This window comes from Maylandia zebra, linkage group LG14, assembly GCF_041146795.1.
Source record: "Maylandia zebra isolate NMK-2024a linkage group LG14, Mzebra_GT3a, whole genome shotgun sequence".
Taxonomy (NCBI): Eukaryota; Metazoa; Chordata; class Actinopteri; order Cichliformes; family Cichlidae; genus Maylandia; species Maylandia zebra.
The window spans coordinates 5,149,821-5,176,777 of record NC_135180.1 but is presented as its reverse complement, the minus strand read 5'-3'; the positions used below and the strand labels follow the sequence as shown (position 1 = coordinate 5,176,777).

General features: G+C 44.3%; 1 protein-coding gene across 6 annotated transcripts in view; it reads left to right on the top strand.

The window, feature by feature from the left end:
• The window catches only part of fat3a (FAT atypical cadherin 3a), a 178,326-nt gene that overhangs the window by 115,438 nt on the left and 35,931 nt on the right, over positions 1–26,957 (top strand). For all 6 annotated transcript variants that reach the window (XM_076892138.1, XM_014411446.3, XM_014411444.3 and 3 more), the window contains 6 exons: positions 3,624–3,820; positions 3,942–4,095; positions 4,235–4,468; positions 5,757–6,146; positions 14,094–14,308; positions 20,670–20,807. In XM_076892138.1, the coding sequence (XP_076748253.1) occupies positions 3,624–3,820; positions 3,942–4,095; positions 4,235–4,468; positions 5,757–6,146; positions 14,094–14,308; positions 20,670–20,807 (1,328 nt within the window). The remainder of the gene's footprint in view (positions 1–3,623; positions 3,821–3,941; positions 4,096–4,234; positions 4,469–5,756; positions 6,147–14,093; positions 14,309–20,669; positions 20,808–26,957) is intronic.

Genomic DNA, 26,957 nt, shown 5'->3' with positions numbered 1-26,957 from the left:
GTCGAACAGATGTGTGGCAGTCTTGCGTTTCAGGAGCTGCTACTGACAAACCGGCAAAAAAAACGCCAAATGTGTCATCTGTGACACTTGTGAGGTTATCTCAAACACACTCCGTCAGTCTTGATGCTGTTGAACGACAAAATGTTTAAAAATGTGGCGAGTTTACCTGGTGATATCGTCATGCGCGACGCGATCGCGAAAACAGCAAACAATTAACACCACGCCGATGTTGTTCACAGGACAGCACGAGTAAACGATCGGTAGACTCTTGTCGTCGTTATTGTTCCCCTCGCACGTTTTATTTCTCCGGTTTCAGCGTGATTGCTTCACAACTAAAGCGAGCAGTTTACTTTGTGTGCGCTAACATGGACTCGAATCAACCAGTGCCACCTCTGGCCAAGTGCCACAGCCTACAGCCAGCTCAACTTGTGACACACATCTGCAGCACGTTTGAATTCGTTTCATGCACAATACATTTGTACCTTTCAATTGTGTCTGTTTGTGCGTCATGCAAATAAACCTTTGAAATGAATGAAATGACACTAATATTTCACTAGTGTTGTAACATCACATGTCGTTAGAGTAGTCTGCCTGTGTCTTTTCTCTGTGAACAAACATTTTAGAGTTGGTTGTTATATACAGTCTGTATAAGTGTGGTTAATCTAATGAACATTAGATCCTGAGTGCGTCCATAAAAATGAAGGTTATAACAGAAAACCTGTCGCGCTCTCCCCCTCTGTCTTTCACTCACACAGACACGCACATCACTGCCATCAACTTTGCTAAATTGCTAATGAAAAACATTGATCAGGCAGCTGTGATTGAGCAGCAGTGTAGATCCAACTATTTTCACGGTTGTTGTGGTCGTGATAATTTTGTGAGGCCACATCAAAAAGGCTCGGATGAGCTTTCCAAAGTTCTACAAGTTGTGCCTCCATCGCTTGTGTCCAGATCACACGCTGCACTGCCGTGCTGCGCCGTCTTTTTCGCTGACATTTGTGTTTGCGCGTGCGCAGTGTGAGAAACTGCGGTGACACCCTCACGACCAAGCGATTGATGATCGGGAGCTCGTCGTGAGGTGTCAATCCCTTCTCGTTACCCCACGTATAATACACGATGCACGACGCATGATGAAGGCCAAAATCGGGCCGATCGCCAAAACGGTCGCACGACTCAAAAATCGGCTCAAAATGGGCCAAAAATCGCACAGTGTCTGCCCAGCATTACTAAAATCGTGATTTTTTTTTTTTTGCGAGAATGTCTCATGACAGTGACGTAAGCGAGTGCGACGTTCGTGACAACAGCTGTGTGCAGATCAACAATGGATCATATGAGTGCGGGAGAGAGTATGAGCGTGCAGCGTTTAAAGCGTGGAAGTACTGACCTTACTTTGAGTTTGATTCCATAAAAAGTGACAAAAACATTAGTGTCCGTTGTGCGTGGGAAGAAAACTTCTTTTTACAGCGAAAAACCCCCCCTAAACTTCCAAGCAAGCACCGAGTGCGCTATGACGTAATGGGAAACTCACAGAGAAACTCGCGGATTCTTCCACTGACCGCTGCGGCACACCTGCACCAGGGTAAACCTCCGCCTACGCCACTCCTGCTTTACAGGTGAAAACAGAGCAACAGGAGCGCTAGTCTTTGATGTTATTTATTTTCTGTTCTGTTTTACTTGCATCTATTTGAAAGAGTGAGTGTAAACACGCACACAAAAAAATATTTTATGTGCTGGAATGTGCAGAAAATAAGTTTAAATGTTAGATAAATTTCTTCCAGTCAGAGAATGTTGCATATAATTAAATTTTTGCTTGATGCATAAAGTTAAAAGGTTAAAACTAATAAAACAAGTTTTAAAAAGAGACTTTTCCGTATTATTACATTTTGTATGATGGATTATGCAGAAAAAGTAGAATTGGGCTGAAAGATCTATCGCTTTGTCACCTATTCAGGTTGTAAATCGTATTTTTAAAAAGTAACTAAGTAACTAAGTAATTAATTACTTTTGAAAATAAGTAATCAGTAAAGTAACGGGATTACTTTTTTAGGGAAGTAATCAGTAATTAGTTACTGATTACTTTTTTCAAGTAACTTGACCAACACTGCTTGTAGGTGACATTCACAAAGGTAGGTTGGTTTGGCAGTTAATTTTACCGGTCAGAGTATTTTTCTAGCTAATATTCACAAAGGTAGGACAATTTGCCACTGTGCGCATGCGCAGAAACAACGGGTAGGATGGTTTGCCAGGTAGGATGGATTCCAAGAACACCGGCAGGCAATGTTGTACCGGGGGAGTCTGCCAGGCGACATCTCTTCGATGACGGTGTCTCAATTTTGGCTGGGGAAGATGCACTCTGAGCCTTCTTCATTACTAAAGCGTCTAAACTCTCCCCGTTGTCCTCCAGGGTGTTAGACATGATAGGACAGATGTTGTTAGTTATATGACAATTGATTAGTTTATTTGGCAATACTGAAGCTTAAAGAAACTTTGTTAAATTCTACGCTTTTTTTCCGCCAAATCTCCAGCGTCTGACGTCACCTACAACATAGGTCGCTTACCTTTTCCCGTCACTTCCCTCACTAATTTCTAAGTACATTTAATGACAAAGACACACACACACACTTGAACTTGACAATCTTGCTCTTTTTCCTCTATCACATTCGCACACACATACACCAATATCAGAATAAGATTGTTGATTGCATTTTCGAATTCTTGTGTTCCAGGTGTTTGTTTCTCTTACAAGCTTCTGCCTGTCCTGAAAACCAAGATACACAACAGTGCAGTTCAGATCATAATTCTAATTTCCGAAGCAGCCAGGCAGGACAGCCAAAAAAAGTTAAATAAACTGAAAAACAAAGAAAACAAAACAAAACAGTTTTTAAAAATCAGCAACAGTATGATGTCAGATAGTCACACGATGCAAAGTCTGAAGTAATAGTAGTTCAAGCTACCAGACAGACAACTTGTGTATCTTACACTCAGCGATAAAGACTTTATATAAAGGACCCGATGATTCCACACAGGTTTATTTGGCAAACTGATTTTTATTTTACTCTCACATATGTATATACTTCTGTGACTGTACACTTTCCAGTGGGCTCCAGCCCACTGTTCTCCACTCCAAACCTCACATACCTCTTCTGGGCCTCAGCAGCTACTGAAATAGGGAAGGCATGGTTAGCATGATGGATCTCAGCCTGTGCCAGGCAGCCTTCCACATCACTGTCCCCTGAACCCACTGCTCTGCCCCTCCCCTGTAGCTGAGCCACAAAACACACCCTGCCACAGCAACATGCTCATTATTTTGCACAGAAATGACAAATTACTGTATGGATAACACTAATGACAATTTTTAAAAATTTATTTAATTGACTTTACTCTGTGTCAAAACATTTCAAATGAAATTAAGAATGGTGATGTTTATGCCCATTTTGAACTTTAAATATAGTTTAAAATTTGAACTTGACTTAGAATATACAGGTTTTGACTTTGAACTTTGCCTTCAGCCACAGTGAAAACTAAAAATGACCTTACTGCACTTCAGATTTTACAAATGGATTCACAGCCATACTTAACTAATTTCTTGACTGATCCTGTATTTAATTGTGTGTGCCGCCCAGGTGGGAACTATCGTGGTGTATTTGCCCTGGGTCTGGTCCAGGGTGAGTGGAAGATGTATGTAAAGGGCCCACTCGACAGGGAAGAATGCAACCTATACAACATCAACGTCACAGCTAGTGATGGATTGTTTGTTTCCCAAGCAACAGTAGAAGTGACAGTGGTAGACACCAATGACAACAGCCCAATCTGTGACAAGGTGAGAAATAAAGTTGTGTATTGTTTTGTTTTGTTTTTCTACGTAACTGATTTGGCATAACTAGTGTGTGTGTGTGTGTGTGTGTGTGTGTGTGTGTGTGTGTGTGTGTGTGTGACTGCAGGTTATGTATACTGCCTACATTCCAGAGGACCTCCCAGTCACTAGTGTTTTGTTGAGGGTTGGAGCTACAGATGCTGATATGGGTATCAGTGCTTGGATTCAGTACTCTCTACATGGTCCTGGATCCCAAGACTTCACTATTGACCCAGACAGTGGTATGGATGCAGACCTACTTTAAATACACACTTTTTCTCTGAATTAGCATGAATCGCAACTTAATCATACACAAGCCAAATGTCATCCCCCCGTTTGGCTCCATCACAATGTTTCATATCTTGTTTTAAACCTGTCCAGGTGAGATCAAGTCATCTGTGCCTCTGGACCGTGAGATGACACCTAGTTATCAACTGGTTGCCCAGGCTACTGATGGTGGTGGGCGGTGGTGCCATGCTGTGGTGTATCTGACAGTAACTGATGTGAATGACAATCCACCTATTTTCACCCAGTCTCGGTACACCACCAGCGTCTATGAAGACACAGTCACCAAAGCCCTACTTACACGTATCCAGGCCATAGACCCTGATGAAGGTGATACACTAGGCAACTGTTTATATTATCACTACTACAAGTACTGCTTCCATTGCTAATCTGCATCACAAGAAACCAATTACTCAAGGTGCAACTAATTGAGCCACATCAAAAAAAATTAGCAGTATTTAATATAAATGAGGTACACAACATACCTAATTGAAATTTGGCTCTTTCTGAAGTGCTCAAACTTTCCAGCACTCCTTTTGGATCACTCCCCGGAATTCTCACAAAAACACAAAAAATGTCATTAAGCATGATGCACATCATGCTTGCGACCTGATGTCTGGGTTTGAACCACGAGGAAGAGTTTGGTCATGCTGAAAATGAAAGTTGGATTAGATTGACACAGAGGTCCTTGCTTGTGGACTGTTATGAACTTCCTTTCATGAAGCAGTGTGAAAATAGCATGAGTGCTGGAAGGCACAAATCATTTCACAAGGAGACAACCTTTAAGGAAAAAACATTCTGAAATATTTTTTTCAGCAGGGCTGCACATAAGTGGTCCTCAGGTGCACATTCGCTGTCAAAATAAAAGACTCGCACCAGATAAGAAGTTGGAACGCGCGTTTGTGTACATAAGATGTTCTGGAGGAGGACAGACATTTGTTCAGAAGTCTTAAAGCTGTCGAAGAAGCAAGCTCCACAAGCAATTACTTTGGTGTTCCTCCACCGCAAAAGAAGCGCGTATTCCCGGAAATTCCGAGAAATTCCGTAAGCAAAGTAATTGCTTACATCTTCAAAATATCGACATCTTTAAGAGTTCTGAACAAATGTCTATCCTCCTCCAGAACATCTTATTTACGCAAATCCACGTTCCAGCTTCTTGTCTGGTGCGCGTCTTTTATTTTGACAGCAAATGTGTACCTGCGGACCACTTATGTGCAGCCCTGTTTATCAGACATTTCCAGACATGTTAATTCAAAACCTGCATGAAGTGAAAGAAGCTAATGCAAAATCAAACAGTTCTTTTAGAGAAAAATAGTAACAGGGAAATGTTAATATAAAAGCTTACCTAATATACTGTAGTACTAAAAAGAAGTTAAACTAATTGTATACAAATTTTGAAGTGCTTAAAATATTCAGTCTAATAGTTAATAGAGTTTTATAGAGGTTTTATGTCAGGCCACTAGTAAAAAAAATTTTTATAACTGGGTATAAATCTCATATCGTCTCCTACAAAAGATAACAACATTTGGTAAGAAGACAAATCCAAGCACTGGCAAACGTGTTGTTTTCAGTGTACTGAGGCCCAAAGCTTCACCCTTTTCTTTTGACATTGCTGTAGGTCCGGGGCGTATGGTGATCTATTCCCTGGCTGACTCTGCAGGAGGATTTTTCTCTATCGACAAATACTCAGGCATCGTGGTCCTGGAAAGAGTTCTCGACCGTGAAATCCAGCCATTTTATCAGATAACAGTTTGTGCATCTGATCAAGGCTCACCACTCCCACTCTACTCACTGGTCAATGTCACAATTACTGTCCTGGACATCAATGACAATCCACCTGTGTTTGAGCGACGTGATCAGTTGGCATCTGTGCCAGAAGATGTGGGAGTAGGTACTGAAGTTCTGAGAGTTTACGCTGCCAGCAAGGACATCGGGACTAATGCTGAGATTACTTACAGTATCCGATCAGGGAATGAGCACGGAAAGTTCCACATTCATCCACTCACTGGTGAGTGAGGGACACCCTCTCACTTTGTGTAGGTGTTACAGTATTAGTCTGTGCTTTTCATTGCTCTTACAGTTTCTAAGATGTTATATATCTGTATCTTTCTCTAACTTGATCTCTATCAGCTTTCACTATGCTATGTTGACTCACAACATTATCTGTTGTTCTTAGGGCCATTAAAAATCTCTCACAGATTTTCATCATAAGGTAGAATGTTCATGATCAGTGAATATCAAGACTTGGCCATACAAATTGCCCATCAATATTGTAATTATAACAATAATAATAATAATGATAGTTTATTTGTACTGCACTTTTAAAAACCAGGGTTACAAAGTGCTTTTCAGAAACAATGAAAAAAGAACAATCAAAGGATAAAAATAAGAAATCAATTAAACTATTTATGCAGCACTCAAGTCTAATCTTAAAATCAGAATAAGATACAATTCTAATTTAATGTGGTTCCAGTTTTAGTGAGTAAAAAACAAAACATGTTATATATTTTAGGTTCTTCAAAATAGCCACCCTTTGCTTTAATTACTGCTTTGCATACTCATGGCATTCTCTTGATAAGCTACATGAGGTAGTTACCTGAAATGGTTTTCCAACAATCTTGAGGACTTTCCAGAGATGCTGACAACTTGTTGGTCCTTTTGCCTTTACTTTGGAGTCCGTCATCCCAAACCATCTGGCTTAAAGCCCATCATCCCAAACCATTTGGTTTGGGATGATGGGGTTTACGTCAGGTGACTGTGAAGCCTAGCAGAGCACTCCATCACTCTCCTTGGTTAAACAGCCCTTACACAACCTGGAGATGTGTTTGGGGTTTGTCCTGTTGAAAAATAAATAATGGTCCAACTAGAGTTGGATGTCTCGAGACCACTTTTATGTGGTCTTGGTCTCGACGGACTTTGGTCTTGGTCTTCTTTTGGTCTCGACAGACTTTGGTCTTGGTCTTCTTTTGGTCTCGTATCCCTCGGTCTTGTCTTGGTCTCGTTGTCTCGGTCTTGCTTTCTCAGATCGACACAGTGCTCGGGAAAGTCCACAGGTGCGCATTCGCTGTCAAAATAAAAAACGTGCACAAGATAAGAAGTTGCAACGCGTTTTTGCGTACATAGGATTTTCTGGAGGAGGACAGACATTTGTTTAGAACTCTTAAAGATGTCGAAGAAGCTCCTTTAAGCAATTACTTTGGTGTTCCTCCACCTCCAAAGAAATGTCAGAAGGAGTCCGAACCACAAAAGAAGCGCATATTCTCGAAAAAGTGGTTGCAGGAGGTGAGCTGGCTTCAAACAAATGATGAACGCACAGAGATTTGGTGCAGAATGTGCCGTGAAAATCCCACTCTAGCGGACAAAAACAGTGCCTTTTATATGGACGTCCATGTAAAATCCATATTAAATTTAAAAACTGTACTTTTGAGTTAAAATATATATTTATAATTTTAATAAATGACAAATTAAAAAGGCATGAACATTTTTTTTTTGTATCGACAAAATATTGAACCGTGACACCAAAGTATCGAACCGAACCGTGAATTTTGTGTATCGTTGCACCCCTAATATATATATATATATATATATATATATATATATATGCATTATTTGAGATAGAGAGAGAGACAGATAAACTTCAACTTTATTTGTTTTTAAAAAGCTTTAGATAATTCACTTATGAGTTGAGGTTAGGCAGGCCATTCCCATTCCACAACTGAGGAGCTCTAATGGCAAATTGGTTTACGTGTTAGGTGGCAACAGTTAGCAGGTTTCTGCCTTCGGATCTAAGACTGTACACTGGTTGATACAGGAGTGGTTGGAGCTGCAGTTTCTCTATCAAAGTTTGATAGTTTATTGTATAAAATATTGCAATAGGTTAAGTAGTACAAAAATAGAGCATTCATCTATATTAGTAGTTCATTTGTAAACCTCATAAGTACATTCTCAGTACTATGATAATGTCTAAAGCATGACTGAAATTCAGAATTTCAGAGATGTTGTTCTGACATAATACTTCAGGAAAATGAGGACAGAGCATCTTCCCCAAGAGTTTTGCTATAAGTAAGTGGTCTGTAATTAATTTAGTCACAAGAAAGGCCATAATTTTGGACGAGTCCTGTTGCTTCCTATTTATTCCTATCTTTCTATTCCCTCCCACTCTGTTGATCTGCTATACAGTACACTGTACAGGAGCAGCACTTCTAGTAAATGTTCTAGCTGAATATTTACTTAACTTTCTCTCTCCTCTAACCAATGCTCTTAAAAAAATTCCACCAGCTGTTTCCAGCGGACTCTCCAGCACCCTGGCATAGACTTTCCCAGGGAGGCTGAGGAGTGTGATTCCCCTGTAGTTGGAACACACCCTCTGGTCCCCTTTCTTAAAGATGGGGACCACCACCCCGGTCTGCCAGTCCAGTAGTACAGCCCCTGATCTCCATGCAACAATATAGAGACATGTCAACCAAGACAGTCCTACAACATCCAGAGCCTTCAGGAACTCGGGGTGGACCTCGTCCACCCCAGGGGCTCTGCCACCAAGGAGTTGTTTAACTGCCTCAGTGACCTCGCCCCCAGAGATTGGCGGGTCATCCCCTTCATCCCAAGACTCTACTTCCACCACAGAAGACGTGCCAGTGGGATTGAGGAGGTCCTCGAAGTATTCCTTCCACCGCCTGACATTTTTCTCAGTCGAAGTCAGCAGCACTCCATCCACACAATACACAGTGCAGGTAGAGCACCGCTTTCCCCTCTTGAGTCGCCTGACAGTTTGCCAGAATTTCTTCGAGGCAGTCCGAAAGTCTTTCTCCATGGCCTCTCCAAACTCCTCCCACACCCAAGTTTTTGCTTCAGCCACCGACCGCGCCGCATTCCGCTTGGCCTGTCGGTACCTATCAGCTGCCTCAGGACTCCTTCCTCAACTTGGAGGCTCCCCTTACCTCTGGTGTCCACCATTTGGTTCGGGGAATATCACCATGACAGGCACCAACTACCTTGTGGCCGCAGCTCAGTGCAGCAGCTTCGGCAATGGAGATGCTGAACATGGTCCATTCGGACTCCATGTCCCCAGTCTCCCTCGGAATGCTGTTGAAGCTCTGCCAGAGGTGTGAGTTGAAGATCTTGCGGACCGGAGCCTCTGCTAGGCGTTCCCAGCACACCCTCACTTTACATTTAGGCACACCAGGTCTGTCCTGTGCTGTGTCCTGTGTCCTGATCCAACTCACCACCAGGTGGTGATCAGTTGACAGCTCAGCCCATCTCTTTACCCAGTTGTCTAAAGCATATGGCCTCAGGTCTGGTGATACGATTACAAAATTGATCATTGACCTGTGGCCTAGAGTGTCCTGGTGCCACGTACACTTATGGACACTCTTATGTTCGAACATGGTGTTCGTTATGGCCAAACTGTGGTTTGCACAGAAGTCCAATAACAAAACACTGCTCTGGTTCAGATCCGGGAGGCCGTTCCTCCCAATCACACCCTTCCAGATCTTGCTGTCATTGCCCACATGAGCATTGAAGTCTCCCAGTAGGACAACGGAGTCCCTATGAGGAGCACCCTCCAGTGCCCCACCCAGGGACTCCAAGAAGGCTGGGTACTCTGAACTGCCGCTTGGCGTATAAGCACAGACGACGGTCAGGACCCATTCCCTGACCCGAAGGCGAAGGGAACAAACCCTCTCATCCACTGGGAGAAACCCCAACATACCAGCAGCAAGCTGAGGGGATACAGAGATACCCACCCCGGCCCGCCGCCTCTCACCATGGGCAACTCCAGACTGAGACAGAGCCCAGCTTCTATCCAAGAGGCTGGTTCCAGAGCCCAGGCCATGCATTTAGGTGAGCCCGTATATATCTAGCCAGTACCTCTCAACCTCATGCACTAGCTCAGGCTCCTTCCCCATTCCATGTCCCAGTTGCCAGTCTTGGTAGCCAGGGTTCGGTCTGTCAGGACCTCCGCTCCTGGCCGCCGTCCGGCTCACATTGAACCCGACCCGACGGTGCCTCCTGCGGGTGGTGGGCCTGCAGGAAGATGGGCCCATGTCCCTTTTTTCGGCTGTGCCCGACCAGGCCCCATGGACCAAGTCCCGGCCACCAGACGCTTGCTCTCGGGCACCCTCCCTGGGCCTGGCTCCAGGGCGAGGCCCCGGTAACCCTATCCCGGGCAGGGTGAACTGTTCCTACGATGGTCTTTTCATAGGGGTCTTCTGAATCGCTCTTTGAGTTGTCATAGCAGCAAATATACAACAAACAACAAGCACTCATATAAAATGAGTTATAATGGATAAAGACTAAGATAAATGGATAAATATTGAGATATAGGTATAACTATGAATATAAAAGGACAACTATTTGTGCAACTATGTAGTGGTATTAAAAAGTGACACGGTGCATTAAAGTTTGATTAATTCTGTTCCACATGTGTGGGTCTGACCCAAGTGGAAGAATTATAGAGTCTGATAACAGCAGGAAGGAATGATCTCCTGTAACGTTCCATCAGACAGCAAGGTTGAAGGAACCTATTGCTGAAACTGCTCTTCAAGTCGTCCAGTGTGTTATGGATGGGGTGGGTTTCATTGTCCATGATTGCCAGCAGTCTTGTCAGCATTCTGTTACTGATCACCTCCTCCAGGGTGGCGAGCTTTATGCCAACAAGAGACTCGGCCTTCCTGATGAGTTTGTTCAGTCTGTTTGTATCCTTTGCTTTGATTCCTGCACCCCAGCATTTTTGAAATATCCTCATTAAAAAGAAAAGCAAAAGTAAAAAAAAAGGTTCCATCCATCCATCCATCTTCATCCGCTTTATCCGAGGCCGGGTCACGGGGCAGCAGCCTAAGCAAAGAGGCCCAGACCTCCCTTTCCCCAGCCACCTCCTCCAGCTTATCCGGGGGAACACCAAGGCGTTCCCAGGCCAGCCGAGAGATATAATCTCTCCAGCGTGTCCTGGGTCTGCCCCGGGGCCTCCTCCCGGTGGGACATGCCTGGAACACCTCACCCAGGAGGCGCCCAGGGGGCATCCTTGTCAGATGCCCGAACCACCTCAGCTGGCTCCTTTCGATGTGGAGCAGCAGCGGCTCTACTCTGAGCCCCTCCCGGATGGCCGAACTTCTCACCCTATCTCTAAGGGAGAGGCCAGCCACCCTTCGGAGGAAGCTCATTTCTGCCGCTTGTATCCGCGATCTCGTTCTTTCGGTCACTACCCACAGCTCGTGGCCATAGGTGAGGGTAGGGACGTAGATCGACCGGTAAATTGAGAGCCTCGCTTTTACACTCAGCTCCCTCTTCACCACGACGGACCGGTGCAGCGTCTGCATTACTGCAGCTGCAGCCCCAATCCGTCTGTCGATCTCCGGCTCCCTTCTCCCATCACTCGTGAACAAGACCCCGAGATACTTGAACTCCTCCACTTGGGGCAGGAACTCATCCCTGACCTGGAGTGGGCACTCCACCCTTTTCTGGCTGAGAACCATGGCCTCAGATTTGGAGGTGTTGATCCTCATTCCCGCTGCTTCACACTCGGCTGCGAACCGTTCCAGTGCGAGTTGGAGGCCCTCACCCGATGAAGCCAACAGAACCACATCATCCGCAAAAATCAGAGATGAGATTCTGAGGCCACCAAAGCGAAAGCCCTCCGCCACTTGGCTGCGCCTAGAAATCCTGTCCATAAAAATTATGAACAGAACCGGAGACAAAGGGCAGCCCTGGCGGAGCCCATCACCCACCGGGAACGAGTCCAACTTATTGCCGGCAATGCGAACCAAGCTCTTGGTTAGGGATCGAATGGCCCGTAGCAATGGGCCAGACACCCCATACTCCCGCAACATCTCCCACAGGACACCCCGAGGGACACGGTCGAATGCCTTCTCCAAGTCCACAAAACACATGTAGACTGGTTGGGCAAACTCCCCTGCACCCTCAAGTATCCTCGAGAGGATAAAGAGCTGGTCCAGTGTTCCGCGCCCAGGACGAAAACCGCATTGTTCCTCCTGTATCCGAGGTTCGACTAGCGGACGAACTCTCCTTTCCAGCACCCTGGCATAGACTTTCCCAGGGAGGCTGAGGAGTGTGATCCCCCTGTAGTTGGAACACACCCTCCGGTCCCCCTTCTTAAAGATGGGGACCACCACCCCGGTCTGCCAGTCCACAGGTACTGCCCCTGATCTCCACGCAACATTGCAGAGGCGTGTCAACCAGGACAGCCCTACAACGTCCAGAGCCTTCAGGAACTCGGGGTGGACCTCATCAACACCAGGGGCTCTGCCACCAAGGAGTTGTTTAACTGCCTCAGTGATCTCGCCCCCGGAAATTGGCGGGTCATTCCCCTCATCCCCAGACTCTGCTTCCCCCTCGGAAGACGTGTCAGTGGGATTAAGGAGGTCCTCGAAGTATTCCTTCCACTGCCTGACAATTTTCTCAGTCAACGTCAGCAGCGCTCCGCCAGCACTATACACAGTGCAGGTAGAGCACCACTTTCCGCTCCTGAGACGCGTGACGATTTGCCAGAATCTCTTCGAGGCAGTCCGAAAGTCTTTTTCCATGGCCTCTCCGAACTCCTCCCACACCCGAGTTTTTGCTTCAGCCACTGCCTGAGCCGCATTCCGCTTGGTCTGTTGATACCTGTCGGCTGCCTCCGGAGTCCCACAGGCTAACCAAGCCCGATAGGACCCCTTCTTCAGCCTGGTGGCTCCCTTCACCTCTGGTGTCCACCATTTGGTTCGGGGATTACCACCACGGCAGGCACCAACCACCTTGCGGCCGCAGCTAAATGCAGCAGCTTCGGCAATGGAGACACTGAACATGGTCCATTCGGACTCAATGTCCCCAGTCTCCCTCGGAATGCTGTTGAAGCTCTGCCGGAGGTGTGCGTTGAAGATATCGTGGACTGGGGCTTCTGCTAGACGTTCCCAGCACACCCTCACTACGCGTTTAGGTGCACCAGGTCTGTCCAGCGTCCTCCCCCGCCACCTGATCCAACTCACCACCAGGTGGTGATCAGTTGACAGCTCAGCCCCTCTCTTTACCCGAGTGTCCAGAACATATGGTTGCATATTTCAAATATTTTTTAATCTTCTTTATCTTCATCTTCTTTATCTTGTAATATTTTTCATTATCAATTCAATTATTTTTCCTTGCCATTGCCCTTGGTCTGGAGCTCCATTCAAGATCTTGGCTCATTGGGTGAGGATGATCATGAAAAACGTGGTTGATCTACCCAAAACTAAAGGAGGTGATTCGAGAATGACTTTATGTAAGCCACCGCTCCTCCATTTCGAAAGGAGCCAGTTGAGCTGGTTTGAGCATAAGAATGCCTCATTGACACCTGGTAGGTGGTGTGTTTCAGGCATGTCCTACTTAGGGTTACCCTAACCCAGGGCTTACTGGAGACAAATGATCTGTCAGCTGGCTTGGAAGTGACTTGATGTGGAAGTTGGAAGAGTTGGCCGGGGTAAGGGACTTCTATATTTAGACTGCTGCCCCCTGTGACCCAAACTTGGATACGTGGCAGAAAGGGATGGATAAAAAATACTTAATTATGGTACACATGTCCTTCTAGAATTTACCAAATGTTTAAATGCCTTCTATTTAAGGATTTTAAATAGAAGGCTGTATAAACTATATAATGATGGTAAGTATTTATAGCAACAATATGAGCTCAGAAAGTAGAGCAGGTGATCCAATCTCTATAAGGCATTTCCCAGCCTCTCACAATCCGCACAAGACCTCCAACTGGTCAGTGCATTTGGAGGTGTGTAAGAGTGATTCGTTATCGATTGTAGGTATAGAATAAAATAAATGAAGTGTTGTGTGAAAAGGCAAATTTCGCTTATTGCTTTAAGGAGTCAATATGATTAGTAAAGCAATTTATAATCTCCCAGTTTGTTAACATTTTGAAATTCCAACCCATTACAAATGTCTATAATTATCTTCTCTTCCCCTTTCCCTTTCTCTTATTCAGGTGCCATTTTAGTTGCCCAGCCTCTTGATTATGAGACCTGCAGAGATTACTTCCTGACAGTAGAGGCTCGTGATGGTGGCACGCCCTCTTTGAGTGCCGTTACTACTGTGAACATAGACCTAACAGATGTAAATGACAATCCACCCATGTTTAGCCGCAGTGTCTACACTGCAGTGGTGTCAGAGGATGCCACCGTTGGCGAGCCTATTGTTCAGGTACGTTTAAAGAATTAGTCAGGTTTTCGCTGCATGTATGTCTGAAGTAGTCGACTAGTCACTAATTGCAACTAGACTAATTTAATAGTTGACTCGTCGTTTGAAGTTTTGTAAAATCCTGAAAGACACAGGAATAAGTAGTAGGATTGAAGAGTGTAATAACGCACTGAAACGGAAGATGGCAGCAATGCATGTACAAGGATGCAGGCTGCCAATGAACGCTAAAGAAGAAGAAGCAGTCTCTGGTATCGTAGCTGTGTCCAAATTTAGGGGCTGCATCCTTCGGAGGCTGCATTTGTAGGCCGATTACATTACAGCAGGGGTAGGCAACCTTTCTGATAACGAGTGCCACCTAAAATTTCCTCAAAAGTCAATGTGCCATATGATTGCATTAGCAATAAATTTAATAACGCTCTATATCAACAGTTACTATAAAGTTGTTCTATATAGTGTGTATTATATTTGTTCACATATGTTGGCAGCTATCAGCGAATAGTTATCAGCTATTTTGAAACGAAAAAAGGACACTTTTTATCCATAACAAGAACTCCATAACAGCAAATGAACTGTACAACAGAAAATCCAAATGCTATTTATGGTCTTCTCACAACTATGATAAGAAAAATAAACTGGGCCAATATGGCATGTTTGTTAATACAAGGATACACGTTAATGTGATATCAGGTCTCCCACTCAGAGACACAGGTCTCAGAGTATAGGCGCAAGTATAACTTGTCAGGTAGTGATGTCCAGCAGGTGAAAATGCAAGCTCCATGAACACGCACAGCTATGTTATTTGTCTCTCAGAAGCAGTTCATAACTTGCCTTCAACTCATTCATGTCACCTAAAAGTTAAACCTGTTTCTCCATCACAGCTCTGATGATTCAGTAAGGACATCTCCTGGTTTCATCTTCATGTTTCCCTCTCACCAGATAACCAAACCGATATCATGACCAGCAGCTTTACAGCTGTGGCTCCAGCAAACATCAGCTGATACTAGAAAGTAATATTAAATAAATTCTAACAACAGCTGATCAAGCTTAAACGTGCTGCCGTTGTTTAGCGCGACATCTGCTGGTTTCCTCTTTCTGGCGCAAAGTGGGAGATAAACAAACAAGAGAGACGGGACTTCAGACAGAAAAGACGATCAGTTGATCATTGATCAGTTTAATAATTGAAGTAGCAACAGGAGAGGAAGGGGGAAATTCTGCTCTACTATCAGGAGTTCAGGTTTAGTCAGCCATCTCGCTCTAATGCCGACTGGAAGCCACAAAGCAGCTGTTCAAACGTCATCAGCCAGAAAACTGCCCTTTTGAGACGTTCCCACTCTGAATAGTGAGAGATGAGCTTGTTTAGTGGATTTTAATGCACTTCTGTAACATCCATACTCATTACCTGTTTGATTTTTTCTGTATTTATCTAATGATTTTGACATTTTGACATTCTGTGAAAGGACGCTGTTTTTCACAGTATAGAATATCGTATAGTATATACTGTATATACACATATACAGTATATACATGGCTTTTGGAAGCCACTACTAGTATGAAAAGAGGAGTTTTTGCTAATTTAAGGTGGCTTTTCATTTGCACCTTGTGATACACTGCAAATCTGCTTCCCTTTGGCCAGGGTGCTCTGTTCATTCTCACATTTACATATGATTTTGCTTCATCAGCATCCTTAATGGTGCCAAACAAAGGATCTGCAGCTGTTTTCGCTTGTCTGTTTATGAATCTGATCAGATCTGTACACTTTACTCTCCTTCTACTTGTTTCTTGAATGTCAAAGGCAGAACTGCACATTTCTCTCATTTTATATGGCAGCTTCGACACAATAACTCTGAGATTAGTGGAGTTCTCAATCTTTTGTAGGTGACTGATGTCTTGTTACAACCACTGAGAAACAGGGAATAGCTACGAAGAGCCTTTCCATCATCTGGTTTAATGTGTGGCTAGTTGAATGCTTGGTTCATGTTGGCAGTTGCACTTCTCATTTCTTTACTATAATGATTAAACAGCAAACTTCTGGCCTCACTGTAGGCTTCCTGAGGATTTATGTGCTGGCAACTTCTTACCAAATCTCTGGGTTTAACTCCAATAAACTGTTCAAGGTAATGCAAACTGTCACTGCCCTGGACACCTTGATAGGAGTCACTGAGGTGGCTTGAAGCTGGAGGGTACCACTCCTGACTCCAGCGAACAGTTGATGTCAACTGTAAGAGGGCACAGAGCAGGTAGACATGCTCTGACCAATGTTGTCTGCATGGGGTCCAGGGTGCATGTGGAGGATGTGGACTGAAAGACCCACTTGGTGACCTGGGAATAATTCACAGACAAAAAAGAGGAGAAGTAGCATGGAGTTAGATGTGCTACGGGGAATGCCGTCCTGAAATTGATGTGCAGGTGCCAGAAGCTATTGATGAATGGAGTTAATTTTTCTTGGAAAAAGTCCAAAAACTTATTGCAGAGGTCAGTGGCACCTGAAAAGAGAGGTGGATTAATGGGGTGAAGTAGTTGGTTGATGGTGGAGAACACCAATCTGGGATGATTTTGCTGTTGGTGAGTGAGGGAAGAGTAATAATGAGTCTTGGCCTGAGAGAGCTGCTTAATAGGACCTCACATGGTCTTTATATGCCTCAAGGTGGACAGTGAGATCAGACCTTTTGTAGAGCCTCTCAAGTCGGTGGCCAGTGGTCTTTAGGTCACAGAGATGCGAGGTGAACCACGAGGCAGGGAAGGTAAAAGAGGCGGCCCGAGTTTTATGGGGGACAAGACAGTTGAGGCTGCTAGATATGGCCGCATTATAATGGTTAACAAGTGTGTCAACCATGTTGATGGGTGGGTCTGAAGCCAAGTGGTTTGCGATCAGATTGTTCAGGGCCAATGTACTGACAGCCTTAAACTTCCTGTATGGTATGCAATGGTACATTAAGTGCGCAGCCTAGGTACAGGAACAATAACAGAAAAGTACACACCAAGATAGTCAGAAACAGCAAGGTTCAAGCACTTCAGATTGGAAGTGGTAGTGTCGGAGGAGATAACTAGATCCAGCGTGTGACAACAACAACAACAACAATAGCAACAAACTTTATTTATATAGCACATTTAAAAACCAGTGGTGTACGAAAGTGCTTAACAAGAGGGTAAGATGAAGTAACAGGGAAGGATGAAAGCTATGGCAAAGTACCAAACATGCTAGCAGGTTAAATGGCATTAAAAACACAGAAGCAAAAGAAATGCATATAAAAGCATAAAATGACAATATGTGTAAAGGATAAAACAGTCAAAAATGTAAAAAATGATTAAAATAGTTAAGAATAGACCGAAGATAGAAATAAGCATTAAACTAACTAACAAACAAGCATTAAATGGTAGAAAAGGCGAGGCTAAATAAGTGGGTTTTTAACCACAATTTGAAGGATTGAATGGAATCAGACTCGTGGATAACAATGGGGATGTTATTCCATAGAACGGGTGCAGCCAAGGCAAACGCTCGGTCACCTCTATAGTCTTCAGCCGGGATCTCGGCTGTACCAAAAGTGACTGAGAAGATGATCTTACTTGGCGCTATATTGTTAATAACTTGTAAGGTGAGCAGCAGGATTTTGAATTGAATGCGATACTTAACGGGAAGCCAATGCAAGTCGGCAAGGACAGGGGTGATAGAGACACGCCGCCCACTACCAGTAAGGAGACGAGCGGCCGCATTCTGAACAATTTGCAGTCTATGGAGAAGAGTAGAGTTAAGACCAAAGTAAAGGGAGTTGCAATAATCCAACCTAAATTTCACAAAGGCGTGGATAAGCTTTTCCAGGTCTCTATGCGGGACATAATGTCTGGCCTTGCTAATAAGACGCAATTGATGGAAGCAAGTTTTGACAACAGAAGACACTTGTTGAGATTAAAAGAGCTATCCAAAAACCCCCCCAGGTCACTAAGAGTGTCGGTGAGGAAACTATCAAAGGAACCAGAGGCACCACAGAGTTGGCCACTAGGAATACTACTGTCATACACGATGATTTCAGTTTTCCTGTCATTTAGGATGAGAGAGTTACCTGCGAGCCAATTTTTGACCTCGCGCATGCACTTACGAAAACCGTGCAAAGACATAAAAAGTCCCACCTAACTCAGAGGTAACTGATGATCCTTTTAATATACTATGTGAAAGAGAGAGTCCAGAAGTCACAGAAGTGTCATTGGCGGACAAAGACCTACTGGAGTCGACATACAGTAAATGTTTAAGTCACCAATTAGGAGTGAGGCTGGAGACAAAGAGCAAAGAGAGGTGAAAATCTCAGACAACTATGACATGACCACAGTACAAACTTTATGGGGGCGGTAGATGAAGATAACCTGGAGCTGTGTTGGCACAGCCAGGGTGACATTAAAACACTCATAATAGGTAACACGCTGGATCTAGTTTTCTCCACCAACACTGCCACTTCCAATCTGAAATGCCTGAACCTTGCTGTTTCTGACCATCTTTCAGTCCACATCCTCCACATGCACCTTGGACCCTTCAAAGGAAGTCCAACCTGCTGTCAGTAACGGTATGGTGGATTAGCATTGTTTTATTGTTGAGCATTCAACGGCATGAAAGATGCACTGTTTGTAGCTGATGATGAGACAGATGTGGAGGAAATGGTGCTGTCGATGCAAGCAACTTGTCTTAAGCTGCTCAACTAGTGGTAGTGGTAGTGTCATTGTTGTTGACTGGAACACCTGCCAGACAGTACAGAGAGAGCGACATTGTGCCAGTGCCTGTTAGACAGTGCAGAGGAATGTTCTGGACAGACAGCCTGTATTAAACCTTTTAACAATTTTTTTTAACTTCATTTGGCCTCTATCCTGGTTGTCAACCTGACGCTTTAAACCCTATCAGGTCTAGTATTATATTGCCTCTGGTGGAACAGTTGACATCCTTTTGAAAGGCTGATAATGTTCTGTTCATGCAGACAGATGTAAATTCAGAAGTAATATAACAGTGGAATACTGGGCTAGCAGGCATTGTACAATTGATTATTGAATGTGCAACAAATTAACACGAGAAGTAATATGACTGCATTCCAGCAGCTATGAATCCCATATTTGGGCCATAGAAATGCTACTTCATAGAACCATGCCCAATATTGCACCACTTATCTTCTTGTCACTCAAATAAAATATCTAACCCCCTAAAATGTTTCGAAGCCAGACCAGGCTATTGTTGCATTTTGGTCTGTGAGTCCAGTCACCTTTCCATGGAAAGGTCATAATCAGTGTTCTAATCTTATAATCTTTTTTCACCCGGTGAAATTTTTGGACACCCTAGTGACAAGGAAGTTGAATAGTCCAGCCTAGAATTTATAAACCAGAAACATCCTCTGACACATGTTTCTGATTTTGGCATTATGGTGCTCATGAAAGAAGTCAGTCTTAATTATTATTATTATTATTATTATTATTATTATTATTATTATCATTTAAAGGACACTTTATTGGTCAAAACGACTACAGGCTTCCTCAAGCAGTACAAGATGCCATGGTAATGCCATTTACTGTAAGTATCTGGTTAGGCACTCTTTCTGAGAATTCTAGATGCCAAATATGATAATTTCAGTTTTGTCCTAATTTCAGTGTCCAGAGTTAAACATCATTAAGACCTTTATGGCCTTAGAGCATCCTTGTAGTTTTTTTTTTTGTGCCATCTGGGATTTATAGATGAATTTATAAAGATAACTGGGTATAATTGAATAGCAACTTACATGTATGTGGTGTTTTCTGATAGTATTAAATAAGGTAATAAGAAAACTATCGATCCTTGCACAGAACCCTGTTGAACACCATGATTAACTGTTTGTCTGAGAAATACTCATTAAATTTACCAACTGAATCTATCAGAAATGATTAAAACAAGTACTATGTATTTCTTTTATTGCTGAAGGTATATTGTAGTCTTTAGCAAAATGTTATGATTAACTGCAGTGAATACTACACTGAGGGCTAGCAGGACAAACACAAAGATGAGTCCACTGTCAGAAGCCATGCAAGGATACGTTGAGGACAAGTTTAAATTAGGACTAAAACAAAAATAAACTGTTCCTCTGCAATCATCATATAGCTGATACACAATTCTTTCAAGAGTTTAAGTTACAAAAGCCTCATCTTTTCCATATTGTCTTACACTTTAAACATTAGCAACTTTCAGATCCATTACAGCACATCAAAAATTGAAAAGGGTAGAAATATCTATGTGAAAAGCTCTGGTCGCAGACTTATTCTTCAGTGTATTATAGAAACCTCACTACAGACAGCACTGCAATTGTTACCCAACCAAATATGTACTCAGTGTGTGTTTGTGTATGTGTGTGTGTATTTACAGCTGAAAGCAGATGATGTGGACAGTCAGCTGAATGGAGCCGTCTTCTACTCCATTGTCAGTGGAGACAGACACAACCAGTTCCTCATTGACCCACTCAGTGGAGTCATCAAGGTCAACAAGCAACTGGACCGTGAGACTGTGAGGACACACTTTTACATAGAAAAACATCCACTTATCCTCTGTGCAGTTTGGTTTGGTGAAATTACTGGAGACAGGCCAATTGCTTCATTCATATATATATATATATATATATATATATATATATATATATATATATATATATATATATATATACACATATATATACACATATATATATATATATATATATATATATATATATATATATATATATATATATATATATATATATAGTATAAGTAGCTCAGTGTTCCAACATTCGAAAGAAGGGACTGCTCTCACAGCTAGAGATTGACGAGGTACAACACAAATGCTACGGCAAGGAGGAGTCAGGACGCCAGGTCAGGGGGGAGATATCATCACCCCCACCCGAGATTGGGTACATAGCCCCAAGTGTGATAGGAGAAGGATCGTTGAGTGTGAGAGGAACTGACCTGAAAAATAGGATCATGGCCAAGCTTGAAACCTGGATCCCCCGTAGCCGGTTACCAAGATTACGTGAAGTACCCTCAGAAGGTCTGCTAGATGATGTTAATGCAGCACTACGGGCAATACCTACAACCACGATTACCGACAAGATGGCCCCAACTGACCGAGTGCTCAGTGAATACCTCAGGCAGCAGAAACCCAAGAAAGAGGAGGGAGACGAGGAACCATCATGGAAGGACAGGCCCCTGCACGGTATGTACCACCGGCAGATAGAGGAGGTGGCTGATATCCAGAAATCCTACCAGTGGCTGGACAAAGCTGGACTGAAAGACAGCACAGAGGCACTAATCATGGCAGCACAAGAACAAGCTCTGAGCACAAGATCCATAGAGGCTGGGGTCTATCACACCAGGCAAGACCCCAGGTGCAGGCTGTGTAAAGATGCCCCAGAGACAATCCAGCACATAACAGCAGGGTGCAAGATGCTAGCAGGCAAGGCATACATGGAACGCCATAACCAAGTGGCCGGCATAGTGTACAGGAACATCTGTGCGGAGTATAACCTGGAAGTCCCGAGGTCAAAATGGGAGATGCCCCCAAGGGTGGTGGAGAATGACCGAGCTAAGATCCTGTGGGACTTCCAGATACAGACGGACAAAATGGTGGTGGCTAACCAACCGGACATAGTGGTGGTAGACAAACAGAAGAAGACGGCCGTAGTGATCGATGTAGCGGTTCCGAATGACAGCAATATCAGGAAGAAGGAACACGAGAAGCTGGAGAAATACCAAGGGCTCAGAGAAGAGCTCGAGAGGATGTGGAGGGTGAAGGTAACGGTGGTCCCCGTGGTAATCGGAGCACTAGGTGCGGTGACTCCCAAGCTAGGCGAGTGGCTCCAGCAGATCCCGGGAACAACATCGGAGATCTCTGTCCAGAAGAGCGCAGTCCTGGGAACAGCTAAGATACTGCGCAGAACCCTCAAGCTCCCAGGCCTCTGGTAGAGGACCCGAGCTTGAAGGATAAACCGCCCGCAGGGGCGTGCTGGGTGTTTTTTTTTATATATATATATATATGTGTGTATATGTGTGTATATATATATATATATATGTGTGTATATATATGTACATACATGCACACAGTGGGGCAAAAAAGTATTTAGTCAGCCACCGATTGTGCAAGTTACCCCACCTAAAATGATGACAGAGGTCAGTAATTTGCACCAGAGGTACACTTCAACTGTGAGAGACAGAATGTGAAAAAAAAATCCATGAATCCACATGGTAGGATTTGTAAAGAATTTATTCGTAAATCTGTCACGGCGAGTGAGAGGAGCCGTGTGGAGGAAATGAAGGAGGATCCAAACGCAGGCAGTAGTGGAGAAGTGAGGGTGGTTTATTGAGCACAAAATAAGGACAAACAGCAAATGGAGCTCAATCTAAACTATACTGGGAAAACAACTAAACTACAAAGCACAAACCTGAATGAGAACGAGCAGAGGAGAATGACGATGGACAGCAGGGAGAACACACGGGTGCGACATGGTAGATACACAGACGGACCAGCAACTACAATGACGGAGGACACGACTTAAATACACACAGAGAAACATGGGAATTACACACAGGTGGTGGACACAGCTGGGAACAATCAGTAAGATGAGACCGGGGTAAAACTGAACACACTCACATGAGACGCAGACCTTCACAATAAAACATCACACGCAGGCTCGACATCGAGAGACAGACAGGAAATGACATATGAAACTAAACCCACATCTTAAACCCAGATAAACAGAAACATGGAACTCTAATAATAGACATAATCATCACCACAACACGACAAGAGAACAAGAACACAATCCCTGATGCAAACTTAAATCAAAACACAATAAACTCAGAATACTGGGTCCAACGGACCCAGAACCGTGACAAAATCAGGGTGGAAAATAAGTATTTGGTCAATAACAAAAATACAACTCGATACTTTGTAACATAACCTTTGATAGCAATAACAGAGGTCAAACGTTTACTATAGGTCTTTACCAGGTTTGCACACACAGTAGCTGGTATTTTGCCCATTCCTCCATGCAGATCTTCTCGAGAGCAGTGATGTTTTGGGGCTGTCGCCGAGCAACACGGACTTTCAACTCCCGCCACAGATTTTCTATGGGGTTGAGGTCTGGAGACTGGCTAGGCCACTCCAGGACTTTCAAATGCTTCTTACGGAGCCACTCCTTTGTTGCCCGGGCGGTGTGTTTTGGATCATTGTCATGTTGGAAGACCCAGCCTCGTTTCATCTTCAAAGTTCTCACTGATGGAAGGAGGTTTTGGCTCAAAATCTCACGATACATGGCCCCATTCATTCTGTCCTTAACACGGATCAGTCGTCCTGTTCCCTTGGCAGAAAAACAGCCCCATAGCATGATGTTTCCACCCCCATGCTTCACAGTAGGTATGGTGTTCTTGGGATGCAACTCAGTATTCTTCTTCCTCCAAACACGACGAGTTGAGTTTATACCAAAAAGTTCTACTTTGGTTTCATCTGACCACATGACATTCTCCCAATCCTCTGCCTTATCATCCATGTGCTCTCTGGCAAACTTCAGACGGGCCTGGACATGCACTGGCTTCAGCAGCGGAACACGTCTGGCACTGCGGGATTTGATTCCCTGCCGTTGTAGTGTGTTACTGATGGTGACCTTTGTTACTTTGGTCCCAGCTCTCTGCAGGTCATTCACCAGGTCCCCCCGTGTGGTTCTGGGATCTTTGCTCACCGTTCTCATGATCATTTTGACCCCACGGGATGAGATCTTGCGTGGAGCCCCAGATCGAGGGAGATTATCAGTGGTCTTGTATGTCTTCCATTTTCTGATGATTGGTCCCACAATTGATTTTTTTCACACCAAGCTGCTTGCCTATTGTAGATTCACTCTTCCCAGTCTGGTGCAGGTCTACAATACTTTTCCTGGTGTCCTTCGAAAGCTCTTTGGTCTTGGCCATGGCGGAGTTTGGAGTCTGACTGTTTGAGGCTGTGGACAGGTGTCTTTTATACAGATGATGAGTTCAAACAGATGCCATTCATACAGGTAACGAGTGGGGGACAGAAAAGCTTCTTACAGAAGACGTTACAGGTCTGTGAGAGCCAGAGATTTTCCTTGTTTGAGGTGACCAAATACTTATTTTCCACCCTAATTTACGAATAAATTCTTTACAAATCCTACCATGTGAATTCATGGATTTTTTTTTTCACATTCTGTCTCTCACAGTTGAAGTGTACCTCTGGTGCAAATTACTGACCTCTGTCATCATTTTAAGTGGGGGAACTTGCACAATTGGTGGCTGACTAAATACTTTTTTGCCCCAATGTATATATAATTGAAATTAAATAATTGAATCTTACTTCTTGCTGCAATGTACAGTTAAAAGTCTATGGATATGTCCTTCTACATGCAGCCTCTAGTTTTTCCTGTCTTTTTTGTGATCATTGAAATGCTCCAACAGTAACTTCTTTCGTCTCCTACAACCTACACTGAGTCAAGGGGGCATCAGGGTCTGCCTCTGTGGAAATTTACTACTAGCTCCTTGATTTTCCTCGCATTGATCAGGAGATGGTTCCGCCGGCACCTGTCCACAAAATCCTGAATCCACTGTCTGTACACTGCTTGACTCATCTGTGATGAGTCCTCAGGGAACTTTTTTAGATGGCAGCCTAGACGGTTGATGGAGAAGTCTGGAGTGTAGAGAGTGAACAGGAATCATGCTAGCACAGTTCTTTGCAGGGCACCCCGTACTGCAGACCAGGCTGTCAGAGATACAGCCCTGTGTCCTCACATACTGTGGGCAGCCAGTGAGTCCAGTATCAACTGGGACAGTAAGTGGTCTGCTCCTGACAGCCCCAGTATGTCCCTCAGAAGTCCATGCTGGATGGTGTCCTCACAGTGCTTCCAGTCTTCTCCAGGTGGGTCAAAGCTCAGTGCAGGAGATAGATGATGGCATCATCCACCCCGATGCTAGGCTGTACCACACAGGTCTTTCACACCCGTGGTACTTACCCTAGCTTCAGGCTAATTTTGAAAATGTATCCCATGATGCCACACAGTTGGTCTATGCAGTACCTCAGGAGCCTGGGGCTGATGTGATTCGGACCTGCAGCATTTCGCATCTTGATTAGGGCGATCGTGGCTCAAGAGTTGGGAGTTCACCTTGTAATCGGAAGGCCGGTTCGAGCCCTGGCTTGGACAGTCTCGGTCGTTGTGTCCTTGGGCAAGACACTTCATCCGTTGCCTATAGGCCCGATGGCGCCTGTGTCTGGCAGCCTCGCCTCTGTCAGTGCACCCCAGGGTGGCTGTGGCTACAATGTAGCTTGCCATCACCAGTGTGTGAATGTGTGTGTGAATGGGTGGATGACTGGTTGTGTAAAGCGCTTTGGGGTCCTTAGGGACTAGAAAAGCGCTATACAAATACAGGCCATTTACCATTTGGTCTTCTCCAGCTTGTTCCTTACATGAAGTGTTGAAAGGATAGTGGTAGGGGAGCTGTGAGTATTTTGAAGTTGAGGACTGAGAGGTGTGCAGTCATGGAAGAAAAGCAGGCACTGGTCAAAAATAGGGCATTTGCAGAAGAAGTGATTGGGCTGGAGGAGGGATGAGTGTCTGGTCAAACCTGCTGAAAAACAGGTTCAGGTCATTCACCTACCCTAAATCTCCTACAGCCTGGGAGTTGAACCTGGAACCTCCGTGGCCGTTTTCCAAGACAACATAATAATAATGTATACTTTATTGATCCCTGTGGGGAAATTACTCTCTCTGCATTTAACCCATTTATTCAGTGAAGCAGTGGGCAGCCACTAATCAGGTGCCCGGGGAGCAGTGTGTAAGGATGATACCCTACTCAGGGGTACCTCAGGGTAGCCGTTCAGTGGATTCGAACCTCTGACCTTCCGACTATGAGGCGACCACGCTACCTACTGAGCTATTCCTGCCCCCAACATGAAGTACCCTTTGAAGTTCTAGTAGAAGACATGAATGCAGCATTACTTACAATCCCTGTTGTGACGATCATCGAAAACCAACACTACGACACTACGGCAGCAGTGATCGTGAGATGCTTGGCTATAAAATGATCAGCCAGAAGAAGCAGTACACCCATGGAGTACTAGTGGCAAAGATCAAAGCAGTATGGAAGGAAGTTAATCAATAATCGGAGCTGCAGAAAGCTGTGATGAAGAAAGTCATACCTAAGATGTACAGCAAGCTTTCTATACCTGAGGCCTTGGACACTGCCAAGCAAACACTCACAGCATTGGGCAGCCACTTGAAGAGGTATACCAGAGAGATAGAAGGCAAGGGAATAAATCAGCTGTACACTACTGAACCATCCAAGGTGTACTCTGTGGTAGGACAACAATATGAGAAGAACCTCAAGGCTGGAGACAGAGCAATACTGGAAGAATATAGGATAAAGGCTAGTGGCTCTAAGAACAGAGCACAGCTACCTCCCTGAACAGGATCTTGTAACAGTCACAGTTGCAGACACTTAAGAAAGTCTCCAAAAGTTGATTCTGTTCATCTGGACGTAGCGTTTTCAGTGGGAGAAACGTTTCGTCACTCATCCAAGTGACTTCTTCAGTCTCAGCTGACTGCAGGTTTCCCCAGTGTTATAAATAGTACATTTGCATAATGACTGAAACCAGCCCACTGAAGGAACAATGGGCTGGGAG